The sequence below is a fragment of the Sceloporus occidentalis genome, unplaced genomic scaffold, assembly GCF_023333645.1.
Source record: "Sceloporus occidentalis isolate IW3139 unplaced genomic scaffold, rSceOcc1.0.p SCAF_6, whole genome shotgun sequence".
In the NCBI taxonomy this organism is placed as follows: Eukaryota; Metazoa; Chordata; class Lepidosauria; order Squamata; family Phrynosomatidae; genus Sceloporus; species Sceloporus occidentalis.
This window is the reverse complement of record NW_028316986.1, coordinates 117,192,845-117,212,436: the sequence shown is the minus strand read 5'-3', so window position 1 is coordinate 117,212,436 and position 19,592 is coordinate 117,192,845. Positions and strand designations below refer to the sequence as shown.

Below are 19,592 nucleotides of genomic sequence, written 5' to 3'. Positions count from 1 at the left end.
ATGTTATGTAGTCAAGCCTGGCACCTCCTATCCTATATGTTTGCACTTATTCATACCTGTGTCTTTTTAAATCCTTATTTTAAAAAAAATCATTGTTAGATTTCTAGATCATGATGGACGTAATACCCTATTTTCAAAACCAGTCATATGGATTTTAGGATTCAAAATATTGTTGTCTTCCCACACTTTCTTGGCTTCTCCAGCTCCTACAAGAACTTGGTGTAAGTACACCTATGACTGTATCCGATGATGTAAAAATGTCAGGTTTACTCATGCTGAGAAACATAGATTCATAGCTGGGTCTATATTGGCTGCATCTGCATTGCAGCAATAATTGTTTGACACCACTTCAACTGCCATGGCTCAATGCTATGAAATTTTAGGAACTGTAGGAATTTTGGCACCAGAGTTCTGAGACAGACTAAATGTCTCACAAATCCACAACTCCCAGAATTCCATAGCATTCAGCCCTGGCAATCAAAATGATGTCAAATTGGATTATTTCTGCAGTGCAGATGCAGCCGTTGCTAACCTGACAGATGTCTGCAGAGAGCAATGCTAGGATCACTTGTGCTATTGCTAATACTATAGTTATTTTCCCCGCCAGTTATACTTTGCTATAAATATGTGTGCCCTGAGGTTGAGCCCAGTATCATTTTCAGCCAGCTAATCAAATTATCTGCTACTTAAACAAAATAAGATGGGTTTTTAAATCTCATAGAACAAGTTTACTTTAAAGTCAAATATACTTAAAATGGGCCCTTGGGCCCAAAACACACTGCTGAAATAATCCAGTTTAAGACCGCTTTAACGGCCCTTGCTCAATGCTAGGGAATTCTGGGAACTGTAGTTTTGTGACATTTAGCCATCTGTCAGAGAGCTCTGGTGCCAACAATAAACTACCATTCCCAGGATTCCCTAGCACTGAGTCAGGGCAGTTAAAGTGATCTCAAACTGGATTATTTCAGCAGTGTGTTTTGGGCCTTGGTATCTGATGGGGCTTGGTTCTAGCCCACCCCCACCCCTCCGATACCAAAATGGATGCTCAAGTCCCCCTATATGCAATGGATAGTAAAATGGTGCCCCTTATATAAAATGGCAATCAAGGTTTGCTTTTCGGCATTTGAAAAAATAAAATAAAATTTCAAGTCATGGATGATTGAATCAGTGGATACAGTGGGCTGAGTGCACATCTATAGTGCCCAGGCCAGCTTTTCAGATTTCAAATAAATGGGGAGCAGTGGGATGGATTCTGCAAAGCTATTTTCATCTACTGAGAAATTCTATTTAGTTTAAACATATTTACTCCCATGTAACAGGGTACTGACTCAACCAAGGAAGCCATGGCTCTTAGTCTTCACATGCAAGCAAGGCAGTTGAGGATAGGGTGACTTGGAGGTCTCTCATTGATAGGGTCACCATTAGTCAAAGTTGACTTGAATGAACAGTGTACATGGCTGTAGCCTTACATGCTTACTAGGGAGACATGTGTCATTTAAACAGCATACCTACAAAGTGACCCGAAGCAGCTTTATTTTGGCCTGTCTGTTCAGGCCCTAAGTTCTCATAATCACTTTTCTGTATAAATCCACAGGACAGAAATGGAAGAACTGGGTGTTCCCTTTTGCCAAATCATAGTGAGACATTATTTCTAATTCTCATGTGTTATGCTTATACAAATTTCCACAAAAGCAAAGCATGATTTTCTTATTTACAAATTTTGTGGCCGAAACCATGACCTCCCCCATCTTGCTGCGCCATATTTAGATATTCAAAAAGTATAACTTTTTTTAAATGTGTCATTTGGAAGCACTGAGGCAACACATTGCCAAAATGCTGCCTTTCTACCTCCAACTTAGAAGGGAGCAGGCATTTCATCTAATGGAGCCTACCCAAGTAGCGTTTCTACTCTGACCTTCTATTTGACCATTTTCTTCCTAAGATTTTAAACAGCAGCTCCCAGAAAGAGAAAACCATTTGTAAAATTTAGGCTGGCTTAAAAGTATACCATGATAGCGTATGGAAAATGGCTATTCTTTGAAGGTAAAATGAGGACAAAAGCCACTAGATAACAAATCCATAATCAGGCATGAAGTCATTGGTTGTGGCCCCTGTTCTTTGATGACATAAGCTACAATGGCTAGCATTCTGCATTGCAATGACTAGCATTCAGTAAAGCAATTGTGGGTTTGTAAACTAGAATTAACTAGATACACAACTGCTCAGTATTCAGTAGGATTATCTAGCCTTACTGTAAGACTATGTGAATGTCATCCCAGCCCATCCTAAGAGCCAATGGCTGGATTGGGCAAAGGAGGTCTATTCCACATTATATCTTCCAAAAGAGGAATCAGGGTTGCCTGTTTCAATCTCAGCATATATTTTAGTACTTGTAGCCAGCCAAAAGTTCTTTCCATCATCTCTTAAGATTAGCCTGTGTGGAAGGTGCTGATGGGAACTAGAGTCCAACATAATCTGAAAGTCCACTGGCTTCTCAGTCCTACACTATTTCAAAAGAGATCAGGCAGCAGCTGTTCCTATCACCCACTCCCTGATTATTATCATTTCACATGTTCCCTAACTGGCACCAGGAATCTTGCTGGCAATGGCAAATGAAAAAATGGGGCTCACTACAGAATACAGGAAGAATCAGATGGGAGTTGCAGTTAGTTTCTTTTCTGCTGCATCAGGATGTTCAGTGGAATACATCCAACTGCAAGGTGATGACTTATAAGTAGACAGGAGTCCATTTCACACATGATTAAACAACATAAATCAGTACCACCTGACTTAATGAATTTTTAGCCTCAATTTGCACATAGGGCCATAATAACTTTCTTTACTCTACTCTACCCATTCTTCAACCTTCAAAGTAAAGAAAATACAGTGATTTATGATTACAAGATGCAAGGTGGTTAAGCATTTGACTAGTGACGGTGGCATCAGCCGAGATTTCTTGTTTTTAATGTGAAAGATGGAATTATTCCAAAGAATACACTGTTTAGCCAGCATCACTTCTTGAGCTTGGTGTAAAGTCAATGGAGTCCTTGGAAATAACCAATTCTTAACAATGGCTTCAGGTGAGAGAAGAAGAAAAAAAGTCTAAAAATGGGGAAGAGGGAATCTACATTGCTCCTATTGCATTAACACCAAAAGATCTTACAATTTAGCAGCCACTTAATTACTTTTGGTAGGGTAGCCATCACACAAGGGGCATGCAAACAGCCAGAGTTCATTGCATTTCGCTTTATATTTAGTGCTGCTGATTATTCATGTAGCTGCTCTTGCATTCTCAAAAACCTCATTGTTTACCCAAATAAAAAGGATAGTGAACTGATGCTGGAAGAGCAGCAAGTACGTCTACATACAGCACACACCAATAAGGAAACACTCAGAAGTTGTCATATTATGGGATAATTAAAAAAGGAAAGTTTTTTTCTGTGCATCATTGTCAATGCAAAGTTCCAGTGAATCATGATGTCCCTTGACGTTTTTGTTGCTGATTTCGGATGACCTCCAACTGTTTTTTGCATTGCTGGTAGTACGTGGAAAGGCTTTTATTTTCATCTAAAAGCTTTTTATGCTCTTGTACCAGACGTGATGTGTTTTGCTGGTCTTTTTCATCCTGGTCCAGTTCTGCTATTAGTTCCTGCCTAAATTGAATAAAAATATAAGTAAAGTGAGAATCTAACAAAAACCATGATATATATCTTTAGCCAGAGCTAATGCTGTTTATTTTAATTAAAAAACACCCACAACCAATTATCTGTTGTGTCACATAGTGACCAGATCATATACTGCTAATACTCCTTACCTCGAATGTGGTGCTTCACACATACCACATACATACATTTATATGTATGCAAGATGTACATCCCACAGATGTACTCATGTCACAACACATGTGAGGATGACAATAGGATGGTGGCGGCAGAGAGGTAGATATGTACATTTTCTAGAAATTTTGAAATCATGGGAAAATGTTTTTCTCCACTTTTTCCCCCGGGGGAAAAATGTAACACTAGCACTCTTTTCAGATTGATAATCACTTTGCTATTCTAGGACCATAAAATATATTATATATACTTTGCTTTGGCATAAAATTATTACATTAAATATACTGAAAGTACAGTTTATTCCGAATATAACTACAAATGGAACTTACTTTTAAATCATATTTGTATGTGTTATAAATGGATTTAACAAAGTCCTGAACTGTAAGGAACATGCGAACAATAAAGAACCTGCTTGGTTTTATCAGTCTGCAGAGTGGGCACCACCACCCAAATAAAAACAGAAGAAACCATCAAAATTAGTAAAACAGAGAAAATCATTTTGTCTATATTAGTTCTCTGCTGTGTCAAGCAGACATAACTCACTCATTCTCACAGAAAGATCTGAGAAAATGAAACCTAGATCAAGAATTGTAATGATATGTAAATGTACACACTTAGATAAAAAAACCTTCTCTTACACAGTTTTTAGAAATAATTTGGGGACTGTAAATATAGGAACACCTTGTCTTATACATTTTATACATTATCCTAAAAAATAAATTAAAAAATCCACAATCCATTTTTTCCAGGAAACAAGTGCTTCAGAAAAACACCACCACCACCACCACCCAGATTCTCCACCTGAATTGTTCTTGATTCTTCTTCTTGAAGTGGAGGGATACTGTGAACCAGTCTTATACTCATTAGATTGAGAAAAATCAATATTTACTTCAGTGCTTAGCTGTACAGATTGTACAGAATTTAGTTCCATTCAACACTATAGCATGGCATCATGATTTTTTTGTGAGCAAAATGGTTTGGTGTTCTTGTCACAAGAGATAAATCTGTAGACAGCTATGTTACAGGAGACAAGTATTCATAAACATAGTGAATCTACCAGTCTCATACTAGAGCAGGCTTAGGTCAGGCATGAAGTGCTACAACACTGACCCATTCCAGGGGTTTTAGCCACAACAGAGGCTCACAATATCCAATGAATTATCAGTGATTTGCTGGACTCTTCCCTCAGCACCAACACTGGGGGAATTCTTAAGATGCTAGAAATTTATTTACTAGCTCACCAGTCAGAAATTTATCTCAATATGCCTGAAAGTAATTGGCCTTCAGGTAATTACAATGCTGCTATCTATGTGATGTGAATTTGAACCTGAAAAAATTAAATAATGAGCAAGTACCAGTGGCATCTTAATAAGACCAAACTAATGGTAAATCGGTGCTTGGCACTTGAGTCACCTCTATGCCATCTTTTCCCTTCATCTCCTCTTAATGTGGATTCAAGCATCTGTGTAATGTGTGACATCATATAACAAATTCCCTGCTTCCTGGCAGCAGATGCAAGGGCAATAAATCACATGATGGGATATGAGCTGTGACAGGGAGAGAAGAGTGATCACAATTTGGCAAGGACACTTATTACACAATGGCATACTATAAACTATCACACTGCACTGAACATTACAATATAAAAATAGACTTTTTTCTTGTTAAGTAAGTGAACTAATCTTCACTACTTTTGCCACGCCACTGCTAAGCTTCAAGCCTCTGTTACAACCTTAAAAATGAGCAAAAAAGAGCTAGCTAAATATATACTAGAAGATTATTCTGGGTTCAAAGATAGCTTAGATTTTGTCATTTTTAAGCATTCTAAAAACAGCTCATGTTCTATGTAGAGATGAACTTTTGTTAAAATAGCAGAGGCAAGAGTCACGTAGACTATTTTTTTCCACAACTGTCATTTAATTTAATTGATGAGGTAAGCATTAAAAACACTCTTGGCCTCTAATTTTAGATGACCAAATATCCCAAGCACATTTGGAGGGAATTTCTTTGCCAATGTTCCCTCCTAGGCCCCAAAGTTGCCTACAGGGTAGTGTCTACTCTTTTTTTACAGTAGGAATGGACAATTTGCCAACCTGGGGTGAGGGACACAAGGTACTCCCTGCTGTAATCCACAGGGGAACACATCCTTTCACTGGCACAGAAAAATTCTAGTAATTCTCATTAAAAATGCTGCACAGGGGTCCACACCTTGGCTGGCATCCACTGGTCAGTCACAAGAATGGATCCATTCAATCAGCTGTTAAATAGTGAGTCAACACATTGATAAATCCAGTGGATCTTTAGTTAGAACTAAAACAGAATTTAGGCCCATGTTTGTCAGCAGGATCAGACTCTGGACAGCCCAAGATTTATTTTGGGGTGGGTGGGTGGGGACTGAGCATGGCCTAAAAGCAGTGTATTAATCACCCCAGCTTTACAGAATGCAATTCCTCTACATAATCTTTCTGGAACTACTTGTAAAAAACCAACTATTTACTTGCAAGTCATCTAATTTGCCTATTTTAATACAAGGAGGATGGGAAGCACATTTACCACAAAATGAAATTTCTTCTCCCTGCACCAAATACACTCAGAGAAAGGTACATTACACTAATATGGCAAAGGCAGGAAAGATTTGGTCACTGGTCTGGGAACAGAAAGGCCACACTGCCTGCACAGTTGTAACAGAAGCAGGAAGCATGAAAAGAATGTGATTGTACATATCTAATTTTGGGGCAGAGGATGACTACAGAATCTCCAAAGGGTGGTGGCAAAAGGGAACCATCATGGTTCTATATTACATGGTGAGTCATCTTAAGGTACTACTAACTGATAGTTGGGGAGGGGGTACATGATGCAAAATACTATGGGCTAGGTCTTTCCAGAGTCACATTGGTCTAGGTCTTTCCAAAGTTACATTGTTCCCAGAAATAGCACCCTAGATGTGACACGTAGTAACTTAGAATCAGAGTTCAGAGGTACTCCAGGGGCCATCTAATCCAATTCTCTACCACTGCAGGAATCCACAGCATCTTTGAGAAGTGGCTGTCCAACTTCTACTTAAAAACCTCCACTGAAAGGTTTTGAATACTTTGCAAGCTTCAACAGCTAGTATTTACAAGTATTAGTCTCACTTGGTATTCCAAGCAATTAGAGAGGAATATTGTTCAAGCTTGGTACATGATGCAAAATACTATGGGCTTAACCTGATCAAACATACCCACTAAATCAGCACATAAATTCCAGTGATTTCATGGTTCTACCCCAGTGGGGAACAAACAAATGATTTTTTGCCCTTTATCTTAACATGTTTTTACCTCTTATAAACACAAACCAATTCCTCTAGGGATACGCTACTTTTTGTCTCAGTATAATTGATGTTATTATAAAAAGAACTATGGGTAGAAAAATGAAAATGCTGTTATTTGTAAATTAATGCTGATAGCCACTTCTTTTTGCAGTTGCTCTTATGTCACACTTTATTGGAATAAGTATTATCTACCCATGATAAAGAACATATTATTTCAACTTACTTTCTCTGTAATAGCAAAGCTATTTCTGTCTGAACTTTCATATATTCTTGAGCCATTTTACAGTGCTGTTCAAACACAGCCATAGATTCTTTTGAGTTTGGACATGGTGCTAGAGGCTGAAAATAAAATCAAACATGTTAGGTTTCATTACCTAAAGAGACACACAGACTTATAAACACAAAAATAAAAAAAACCCTTATAGACATTAAGATGTAAATAGAACATTAAGATGTCAACATGAAAAATGGAAACTTTTGGGATGAATCAGCCCAATTTGTTTTATTATTCGGGGTTTGGTCAAGCACAGCCCTAATATAGTAAGGTCACTACTGAAGGAACCTGACCTGAGTCCAGAAGTTGACAACGGTAGACTAAAATCCCTTTCTTGGATAAGGTGCTTCAGCCAATAGTTGCTGTACTATTCCAATCTGGCTTTAAATTTGATTGTGGGTTAGAAACTGGTTTGCCCTGCAGAATATACAATCTTCTTGGTTCTCTTAGACTTCTCAGACTTTTAGCAGTTAGGTTAAGTGTTGGGAAAGGTTACACCTTTGCATTGCTTGTGGCCCCCAAGTTCATTTTTTTGCAGCCCTCCAAGTATCCCTGGACCTCTCTCGAGTGTTTTAAAAAAATGTGTGATTTTTGGCCTTGACATTTTCAAAAACACATCAAAACCACTTGCAAATGTTGTGACTTGCTTTGCCCTCAACTCTAAAACAAAAAATCCTGAAGCAATAGGCCATTGCTTTTGATTTCTACACAATGTGCTAGTGTAGTCCATGGGGGGGGGGGGGGGGGGCAAAATCTAGCCCCTGCTTCTTGCACACCTTGGAATCAGGTCTTCCTTACAGGAACTGTTGCTGAATCAAAGCAAGTCTTCCAGGAGACTACGAGAGATAGAGTGCCGTGGTGGCTGGTTTAAAAAAAAAGGCTTCCCCAGTGTCTTCTACACTTTAGCAATCTTAATTTTTCTCTGGCCTTTTAGATTTGTTTTGCTGTTTCATAACATATTTCCTAAGGTATTTAAGTACATTTTATTGCAGAAAATTTTATCCCTTTAGCATTTGTAATCTACCAAGATAACCTTTGTTATTGGGTGGCTTAAAAATAAACAGATTTGTCCCAAACAATAAATATCAACAGTATTGTTTGATAATCTGCAGGATGAACACTCAAAAGGCTGCAATATGAAACCATGTCATCCATTAGAGAAGTATCCTAGATAAAGAGATTGGTCCCTTAGGATATCTGTGATGATACAGGCTGAACAATCACACTGATTCCAATGCAGTAATAAATAATACATTTAGTATTGTGAGCAGGATGAGAGACTACTGTTGGCAAGATGCTTCTCTGTAGTAATGCTTACGAATTATGACTAGCCTTCTAGTCTGCAGTGTCAAAACAGCAATACCATTCAATTCAGGCAGAAAAAATAGAGACTACAGTTTTCAATATGTGTCAGACATGGTCAGTCATTTAAGAGTAAGAGTATTCTTACATGTAACCTAGACAAATCAGATTATACCACACGTACAAAGCTATCTTTATTCAGAGAAAGGCCTAAAACATGTATACTGAACATACATAAGAATATCCATACTAAGGATTTACCTGCAACTGGTGATCTAACGTAAGATATGCCATTGGTATTGAGTTATCAGACCCATTAGTATCTGTTGAAAAAAAATACACAGATATTCTCAGTTTTAAGTGATCAAAGTTGGGGTTATTTTGGGTTGACCTCAGTTATCTCCCACGCACTCTGATATAATACCAAGAAAATATAAGAGTTTGCAGATTGGTGACAATTGGAAATACACAGGGTTTTCAATTTGTTAATAAAGGAGAACTGTTGACACTCAGCTAACTAGATGACAAAACAGGAACCTTCAGGACCACTTGGATAGCAAAGGCACTAGTTATTTCCTTTGCAACGATTATACACTGCACCCTTAGCTTACATGGGGGATCTGTTCTGGACCCCCCCCCCCGCATAAGCCAAAAAACACGTATGCTCGAGCCCCATTCACTTGAATGGGGCTCGTGCACGCGACGGTGGTGTGATGGTGTGGCGGCACTCACGCGTGCCACAGGCACACACCCCATTCATTTGAATGGGGCGCGCCGCCCCTTGCACCCCATGTGCTCCCGTGCAGCTCTCCACAGATTTGAGCATATGCTCAAATTCACGTATGATGCGGGAGCACTGTACTACACAGAAAAGGACCACTTAAATCCCTAGCCAAATACAAAGAACTGTGCTTAATACAAGCACTGACAAATAAAGGGCTAAGCATCCAAATATGGCCTTGCATAAAGTATGAAGTATGCATGGAAGCATGATATTTGTCTGAAAATAAATGGTAAAAAAGAAGTCCTCCCTCCCATTTAAATCTATTTCAGCTTCTATTACAGAAATGAAAGGTACTCTGAGATGGCATAGTTGTCCAATCCTGTTATTTAAATTCTATGCCAATATACTGAGTTGCCGAAGGGTATGCCTTTAAAGGGTGGGCTTTATGGCATACTTGGCATGACTGTGCACACATTTAGTCCTTCTGAATGCAAGTTACTGATCTCTTCTCTTATTTCAAAAGATTAATCAGACAGTTAAGCTATGGAGAACATGTCAGTACTTTCCATTTTCACAGAAGAGAATGAAAATTTACTACATAAAGACCTTTTATGGCTTTTGTTGATGGTTCCTTGAGCAAAAAGAGTTAAAAGAAGGAAGGAATTTAGGGTTTATCAACATGTTAACAGCTGTACAAAGTGAGGGCAATGGCCCTCTCAGAGAAATTTACCTGTCAAATGAAATGCAACAAAAGAGAAAGAAAAGCAGGAAATTTTGAGTCTGTTCTGTTTCCATTATTACTTTTAATTCAGCAGAAATACAGTATGTACTGCCAGCAATACAATCTAACTTTGTAGAGAAATATGCTATCAATTAAAAATAATTGGTTCCTTTGCCAAAAACCAGAATTTTTGCTTTCCCATAAAGATTCAAGTATTATTGGGGAAGTTACAAATTTCTCAATGGCATTAATGAAAGCCCATCTAAGTTCTTATAGGACACTCACAAAAGTTTGCAGTCTTACTGTTTCTAAAGTTTTATTTTGTATGTTTTAATTCTTACTGGTAAGCTTAGTAGTATTATAAATAGACTTGGAAATTCTATGCTATATTTTAACTTTGTTGTTTGTATAAACTCTTTGATTGTACATTGTGATGACCTATGGCTATAAGCAATTGCTTACTGACATATAATAAATTGATTCTTAAATTGTTTATAGTTAAGATATACTGGATCTTAATCATGCTACATAAACATGGCATCTGCTTATATCTCACAGAAGGATGGCTGCATTAATAATTAACTGCCTGTTCTAACTGGTTGTGCAGTAAAGTACTTATAGGGTCATTACAACCACACAGAACTGAATGATAGTTGCAATGTAATATTAGACATAACAAGGGATTTATCCACATTTTCCTTAATTCCTCTTGTACATCTTTAGGATCTAAATGCTCCCAGGTAACCTCAAAATGTGGACATAGTTTTCATATAGAAGAGAAAGGAAGGAAGACACAAATAGCATTAGCTACATTCTCTCATGTTCTTTTCTTCTATAATATGTAGACAACAGACTTCCCCTCAGCTAGGTACTTGCTAGGAACAGAACAAATGCTGGCTACCTCTTTTGAAATTGTGAAAAAAATCTGAAATTCTGAGGAAAAAAAACATTCAGGGATAGTCATGTTGTCTATGAAGCAAAATACAACAAAATCTAAAATCCACAAGTAGTGATACTTTTTTTTGGGGGGGAGGGGCAATGCCAAACCATAAAATACATTATAATTCTACCTCCAACCAAGGTACAACTCTTTAACTGGACTACAATTTGGCAAGTTTTACCTATACAACATCCATTTTATCTCCTCAATACAGAGACCCCTTGATAAACTCAATGCCCTCTGCCTAAGAAAAGATCAGTAAACTTTGCACAGAACTGGGATATCTGGATCACAAGACGAGTTATGTTTCTGTTGCTAATAGGAGTTGAAATTTTATTACCTGTCTTTTATTGCTCTTTGTCTCTAGTCCTCATATGGCCAACAATAGAAGTTGCTTTCGCCTGCACTGAAAATCCTCAATACTATCTTAACGGACAACATTTTAGAGTGAATGTAGGCCTGTGAATTTAACACTGTCCCTTTTTTTTCTCCTGTATGATTTTAACACCTTTGCTTGATGAAGAAGCCAGTGAAGTTTTGAAAGCTTGCATATTCTTATAATGACAGAATGTTGTTGTGTGCTTTCAAGTCGTTACAATTTATGGCAATCCTAAAAGATGTCCCAGTTCTGTGCAAAGCTAATTGTTCTTCTTTTCAGCGTTCTCTGCCTAACACAGGGGCCTGTGGCCTCACAAAGGATGGAGACATACTGGATTGCAAAGGAAGCATCTTTTTGTGTTGCAAATGGATGTTAAATTTCCTGGACTTTGAGAATCTCCCAGTTGCTACATGATCAGAAGGAGGAGGGGCCAACCTGCAAGAGATACCCCTTCGTACCATCTGAACTAAGAACAAAAGCAGTAAAATGCAGGCCTTGACTAACATCTTCATTTCCCCCCACCTATATGGTTTTTAGCACCTTGCCTGATGAAGAAATCAGTGGAATTTTGAACGTTTGCAACATGTATATTGTGCATTTTGGTTGACTCCATAAAGGTATCACTGTTTGGTGGATATTTATGTATGTATGTATGTATGTATGTATTATTGGATTTGCTATATGGCTAACACAGCTACCCCTGGATGTTTTCTTTGCTCTTTTCTTAGGCAGAGAACACTAAATTTCTCAAGGGATCTCTGTACTGTTAAATCTGAAGGGGAGGGGGGGGTAATTGTGTGTTATATAGGTAAAACTTGCCAAATTGTAGTCCAGGTTTTACCTTGGTTAGAGGTAGAATTGTAAGGTATTTTATGGCTTGGAGTTGTCCCCGCAAAAAATCTGCCTAACACACATAAAGTCTCAATGCCAAACCATCCCAGAAAGTGTTGACTGGGAAGGCTGCAGATGGGAAATGTATAAATCAATATAATTTTAAACAACTCTAGACATTTAAAAAAACATATATGCACACAAGTCTTGGAATGTATTTGTGTGAAATGCACACGTTGTAAGAAACACTGGCACATATAGGCAGTCAGCTCCAAGAATTGGGAAATCAGAGGTTCTGCTTAAAATGCATATGAAATCCATAATGCACTCTCCTTACATTCCATCACCATCTGAGGAAAAACAGGAAAGCTACTGCCTGTTCACCCTCTTCAAGAATAGAGAGCCGGGAAAGAATGAAATAGTGTGCAGTAGTTTTTCCTGCTCTTCCTTGTTTCTGCTGCAGCTGCTCTCTCGCATTCGATTGTTCAGGGCAAGTAAGCAAGAATTATTGAGGAACTATAACATCAAATTGATTTGTCCTATGGCATGTGCCCAACTTTGCTTAAAATTGACTTAAAACTTTGTCTAAGGGTCTAATTTCATACACACAGAATCCTTGTTAATATAGATCGTACAGCTTGTCCAATATTTCCTAAAAGACTAGATCATTACAACCTCCAGCCATAAAAAAAAGTGTACCTGTAGAGTCATCAGGCGTCCATGGAAGACTGCGAGTTGGTTTTTCAGAGGTTGGTCCCGAGGTAGTGATCATTCTCACACTAGGACTAGATGATCTACTGCTATTTCTGCTTTCCTGTAACACAAAAAACCACAAGTTGTTATCATTAAAAGGACACTGTTTTTTTTTAAACAAGACTTTGGAAAATAGAGAATTATTAGAATTGCTACAAAACACAAGAACAGGGGTGAGCAACTATGGAAGAATAAGGGATTGCATTACTCCCACAGAAAACCTTGGGAGGTCTACTACAAAACACCACACCACACAAGTTACTACTAGTACTACAGAAAAGAAAATCCCATACATCTGCCCCCCTTCCTGGGTCTCTAGAGGATATTTTGGCCATTTTGAAGCAACAAAAACAGCGCTGTAGGGCAACATGCACCCACCACTACACAAGAAGTTGATTTGTTAACTCATTCAGATATCATGGACATGTGGGATGTTTGTTTCCTCTCAAAAATATACATGGTGGAACAGTTTACCTATTTGGAATACATTTCTGTAAGGACACTTGCTGTCTGCTTCTTCAGAACACAGAAACAAGGAGCCCAGCAGGTCAGAAAGGAATGCCCTCAATCTCACTGGGGTCAAACAGAACTTTCCTCCCATGACAGATGGATAGTGCACCTGCTTCTAATTCAGACAAGCCCACAGTGGGGCAAAGAATCCTCTTCAGGCTCACTTCCTAACACTACAACTATTTTTTTTAAAGAAAATTATGCATGTCAGCACTAAAGTTTTGAATAATGTCACAGCTAATTTAGCCTTCAAAGTTTGCTTCTATCCTGGTACTAGTGCAGTAGTTAAATAAAAATAAGGAAGAACTTCCTGACACTAAGGGCTGTTCGACAGTGGAACAAACTCCCTCGGAGTGTAGTGGAATCTCCTTCCTTAGAGATCTTTAAACAGAGGCTGGATGGCCATCTGTCGGGGATGATTTGATTTAGATTTCCTGCATGGCAGGGGGTTGGACTGGATGGCCCTTATGCTCTCTTCCAACTCTATGATTCTAACTAATATTCAGCATGCAGAATGAGCATGGAATGGCAAGCTGGACAAAAGAAGAGGTCTCCTGGGATAAGAGCACACTAGACAGTTACCTAAGCAAGGACACTGGTCTGTATGCCAGTCACTCTCACTGGCACTTCTTGGGCTGTCAGATGATTTGGACTGTGATCTAAAAGAAGCTAGGGAGTTTCTAGAGGAAGATATCAGTTGTTACCTTTCTGTCTATTGCTTGATGACAGGTTATGATCACTGAGTCATTATGGGTTTTAATATAGGTTTGTAGATGTGTGTGTAGAGATGGGTTCCATAAAGATATCACCGTATTTTTACCATTCCTGAATATTCAATGATGTCTTCCATGCATGGGAAATTTGAGGATATCAGAACTGAACATCATGATTGATGAGCATTACAGTTGCCAAAGTTTCTACAGGAGTGGCTGTCATTCCAACTATAGTCTCTTTTGCAATTATGGTGCTTCCCATTTTGCTCCTGGAACAATACAGGCCTACAATTCTATCATGTATGTGGAGCAGCAGCATAGATGATTTATAGCATCAGCAAAGTGGTGCTTGAAGCAAATCAGCTCCTAACTGCCCTTAATTAAGATGTACTAACACTGCTTGAAGTACAAATGCCATTGTACCATATATTTGTGTGTGTGTGTGTGTGTGTGTGTGTTGGTGAGGGTCTCTTGTCTCAAAAGTGAAGACAGTTTTTTATCACTAGTCTACACTAATCTGAAATGTATCATGGTATATCAGAATGAATTATAAAGTGCTGAAATGTTTCACAAATATGCACAAAACACATTTTAATTAATTGTACTCTAATAATTGTTAAGGAAAGACAGTTAAAAGTGACTAACAGTATGCTGAATACAAACTCACTATTACTATAAAGGACAACACATAATAGTGTTATTATCCCACTGCCTCCAATTCGTTCAGTAAGAGCCACCAATATATGATTATTCCCCTAACATGCACACATGGGAGAGACAGCATAGTGTGATTTGAGCACTAGACTACCACTCTGGAGACAAGGATTCTAATCCCCACTTGGCCTTGGAAACCTACTGGATGATGTTGAGCAAGTCACATGCTCTCAGCTTAAGAGGAAGGTGACTGCCCCAAACAAACCTTTTCAAAAGACCCCTGGGATAAGTTTGCCTTAGGGCAGCTGTAAGTCAAAAACAACTGTATATACTCAAGTCTAGAAAATTTAGTCAAAAAATTGATCCCAAAATCCTGAGTTGACTTATCTCTGCATCAATGTAATTACTATACTTTAATTCTCATTTTAAAAAAGGAACCATCCCCTGGTGAAAGACAAGAGTGTAATCTGTCCTGGAAGTACTGACCCCCACACCTCACCCTGCCACTCTCTCATCCATTCAGTTGACTTCCCTCTCCTCTCTCATACATCTAGCCTTTAGTGTAAGCTAAAGAGTTATGCCTGCTGGAATGTTTAAGTTCTTTAGTGTTGTTTTCTTTGGCTTCATCCTTTAGAGCCTTTGTTACATGCCCCTAGTTTTACCCTTGACTTATCCATGGGCCATATCAAAATCCATAGTTTTGGCCCCAAAATACACAAGGTCCACTTATAGTCAAGTATACAGTGGTGCCTCGGGTTACGAAATTAATTCGTTCCGCTGTCAATTTCGTAACCCGAAAGGCTTTCGCAAGCCGAATCCCCATAGGCGCTAATGGGGAAAAGCCGCTTTTTGGTGCGAAATCGCGCCGAAAAGCACCAAAAGTTTTTTCGTAACCCGAAAAAACTTTCTTAACCCGAAACAGTTTTTTTAAATTAATTTTTTTCGTATCCTGAAAATTTCGTAACCTGGGTAATTCGTATCCCGAGGTACCACTGTATATGTTATTCGAAGGCACATCATTACTACTACAACAACAGTGCACACATGCACTTGTCTGGTGTGCAAAATTCTAGCATTAAGTAAACCCTTAGGTAATCTACAGGTGTTTTGGTTTTTGAATCCACATCTGTACTGAAACATTTATTAGTAAAGGGGTGAAACTAGAAAATGAACCAAGACTGCAATCCTATACCCATTTACTTGCATGTAAGTCCTACTGGATTCACCAAGACTTACTTCAGTGAACAACTATAGAGTTGTATTCTTCTTTTTATAAAAAAAAAAGTGTGCATTTTTGACTTTTCTGAAACTTAAAGTCACATAGCACAAACAAACATTTACTTAAAAATAAAAAACAAAATAAAATATCAATACATACACAATTAACATTAACATTTATTTCCAAAGGATAGTCATAATAAAACACTCACAATGGAAGTCATTCCTACTAATTTCAGTGGTTTTACCCACAATTAAATATACCAGGATTATGCTTTAGCAAAAGACAAGCAAAGGAACTGTCTAGAGCAAATGATACATCATTCTGTTATGTGTGTGTGTGCATATGTGTGTGTGTGTGTGTGTGGGGGGGGTTATTTAAGTGGTATGAATAAAATTCAGAGCTACAAAAGGAACCCTACATACCTGAACACCACACTTTAAGAATTACAGCTGTATGCTTCAAGTATTTGGATTAGGAGAATTTCCCTTTATAATTTCAATGTTGTGATATCCCACCTGAGAGGAATCATTAATGCAATGATTTTGAACATCTTTCAGTGAACCACTTCTGAGTATCAAAAATGTAGTCTCCTGTTCTTATTTTACCTGGTTGGAGTCTGTTCCAGCCACACTAAGATCTTGAATGGATCTGCGCCTCTGTTGTCCGTTGCCTGCTGGTGAAGGAGAGAGAAAAAAACACCCTGAAATGCACTCAAACAAAATAAGAAGGGTACTACTGTTGCAGAAAGAGCTTGGAATTTGTGCTGATCCAACGACAGGGAAAGAAAGAGTATGCTTGTATATAGAGGAGGGGAGAGGGACAGCACAGAAGACAGCTGCAAAGTTTAAGTTTAAAAAAAGGGAAGAAAAAAAAGAACACCCTGCACACTGGCGTGTCAACAGAAAGTTTATCTTAATACAATAACCACTCCTATCCCATGAATAGCTTCTGCACTTTCCTTCACCATCTTCTGCCACATTGCTTTAGCTAGTTTAGCATGCAGGGAGGAAACTGGCAGTGATGACGACATCTATTTCAAGGGGATTACGCTACGGGGAATTCTAGATCAAGACTGCTAAAACAACAAGTTGCCAGCTTCTAATTCAGACTAGCCACAATGGATGGGTGCTCTGGGTGAATCAATGGAATGAGGAAATGACAGTGCTGACCTTAGCATGGTCCCTCTACCCTAAAAAATGTCAATTATAATTTCAATTCTAGCTATAATTATTGTCCCCATTTTGTGAATCAGTTACACTAAAACAAACAAAAAAACAAAACTAACTGTATTGCAAATAAGTTCCTAACATTTTAAAAAAGATCTGCCTCTGGCTACAGCACCAAGCAGTATCAAACTTGTAAAAAAATTAAGCAGTGGCAGCTACAAAAATTCAGCGTTATTATTAGTCTGAAAATCAATCAAGAACTATTTAAATAAAAAAGACTGTTTTTGCTCTGTATAATTTTTGAAGCACACGTATTACAGTGTCCCATTGTTTAGACTGCTCTTGAGATGAGAGATCAGCCATCCACAAGAAAACACTAACTTGTTGCAATTAACAGCTGACACAATACCCAGGATTCTTTTGTCTTTGAAAGCTGCCATTTCATAACTTCAAAAATAACATCACACTACTGATAACACTTACAGCAAGCACTCCAACAATGACAAGCACATGCATAAACATCCAAGGTCCCTCCATTCATCATTCAGGATTTTTACAAGATGCAGCTTGCCTGTGACCAATAGTTTACTTTTTTGCAACACTGAATAAAAGACACCTGGGAACATTTTCATGTTGCAGGTTTCTAATCTGCATGCCAATTAAACAGGATAAAAGAAAGGGAGTGGAGATGTAAGCAGTTTAAAACAGTCATATTTTGAATCATTCTTTTCTTTTCCACCCTGCAACAACTGGTATCACCGAAAAACCTCCCTAGGCCAGTGGTAGGTAGGGATCTATCAAAATTGGGCAATCTTACACAAGCACACCATGCGGTTCTCCTGATTCAGGAGAATCCCTGACACTCCAAAGAAGGTGTTAAGGAGTACAGGAGGCTATAGAGGAAAAGGAACAGGAAGACTGGTTGGATAAGCTGACTTCTGCTTATTCAACCACCAAATCCAACCTTTTGTTTCTCCACAAGCAGCCTGTAACTTACACACTGTTATTTAACTTACACTTCACAAAAGAATTTTTATGTGTCAAGTTCTTAAATTACAAAAAGTGTATCATATAGCTTAAGTGTGTTTTAGAACTAGAGCAGAATTATACATTTATTCTAAGGCCTTGACTTATTTATTTGATAAATTTGTGGCCTTCCCCCCACCAAATGGAGCTGAAGGCAGAAAATGTTGATGCTTATACTGTATTTCTTAAAGTGGTTCCAAATTTCTGTTCCATCTCTGAAAAATACAAGTTACAAAGTGCTCCAAAACACAAGTGCTCTACTTCCACATCAACTGCATAAATCTCCAAAGAACAACCCAAGTGATCAGCTAAACTATACAACAATCTGACACAAAAGGGGCATTAACTGAAAATTAAGATTTTATACTCCACCTCCCCCATCCTGCAGCAGCTCAGACATTTAGACAACCTATTATTCATTAACAGATTTAGGCAGTTGGTTCCCACCTTGACCAATTTTTCATGGCTCTCAGATGATCCACCCATGACTGATACAATTATGTCCACATTTCATTCAACTGCTCCAGTCTAAAATTAGCTCATCTGAAATAAACTTGGGGAAAAAAAAACTGGACTACTCATCCTTTTTCAGATTAGCAACATTTGTGAATCTAAAGAACCCAGCACATGTGCTACTGAAACATTATATCATGGCCTATCAAAAAGTTAAAGTAATCAGAGTAGGGCAGAGGTAAATGTGAATATATGTATTTTTTTAAAAAAAAACAAAACAAAACAGGAAGGTTGTGTTCAGCAAGGATGTTTTAAATCTGAAACATCCCAATTAGCAGCAAGAAGTTAAAGCAAGCTATTAGGCTAAGCATATTTATTGCTGTTAACTATTGCAGGCATAAGGCAAGCAGCTCAAGCACAGCCAAATCAGCAGAATATCAATAAATTCTCTTTGCTCCTGGGACCCATTAGCGCCAATGACAAAAACACACATCTTCTAGCAGTATGACCAGCTAACAATACCTTTGGCAGAATTCTTAAACTGTCTTAATCTTAATACGAGGAACTGAAAACAGTTCTATTTATACACAACTACTACAAAACTCACAGATATTCAAGTGGTTATGCAATTTGGGAGTGAGAGATGAAGAGAGGAAATTGCAAGGAAATCAGACTGTCTCTACAATTTTAACATTTTGCAATTCATGACCAAAATGAAGAGGAAAGAAAACCCTGCATTAAAGTGATGACTCCCATTTATCACACCTGCATTAAAGTG

The 19,592-nt window shown here is 38.2% G+C and overlaps 1 protein-coding gene across 4 annotated transcripts in view; it reads right to left on the bottom strand.

Annotated features, from left to right (window-relative positions):
* Positions 1 to 2,942: 2,942 nt before the first annotated feature.
* Positions 2,943 to 19,592, bottom strand: part of LOC149311290 (mitogen-activated protein kinase kinase kinase 7) — a 49,990-nt gene continuing 33,340 nt past the window's right edge. For 3 of the 4 annotated variants that reach the window (XM_089530718.1, XM_089530719.1, XM_089530721.1), the window contains 5 exons: positions 16,775 to 16,842; positions 13,017 to 13,131; positions 8,984 to 9,045; positions 7,370 to 7,485; positions 2,943 to 3,653 (listed from right to left, as the gene is read on the bottom strand). In XM_089530718.1, the coding sequence (XP_089386844.1) occupies positions 3,473 to 3,653; positions 7,370 to 7,485; positions 8,984 to 9,045; positions 13,017 to 13,131; positions 16,775 to 16,842 (542 nt within the window). In that variant the 3' untranslated portion in view covers positions 2,943 to 3,472. The remainder of the gene's footprint in view (positions 3,654 to 7,369; positions 7,486 to 8,983; positions 9,046 to 13,016; positions 13,132 to 16,774; positions 16,843 to 19,592) is intronic. The other variant, XM_089530720.1, reaches the window with a different exon arrangement.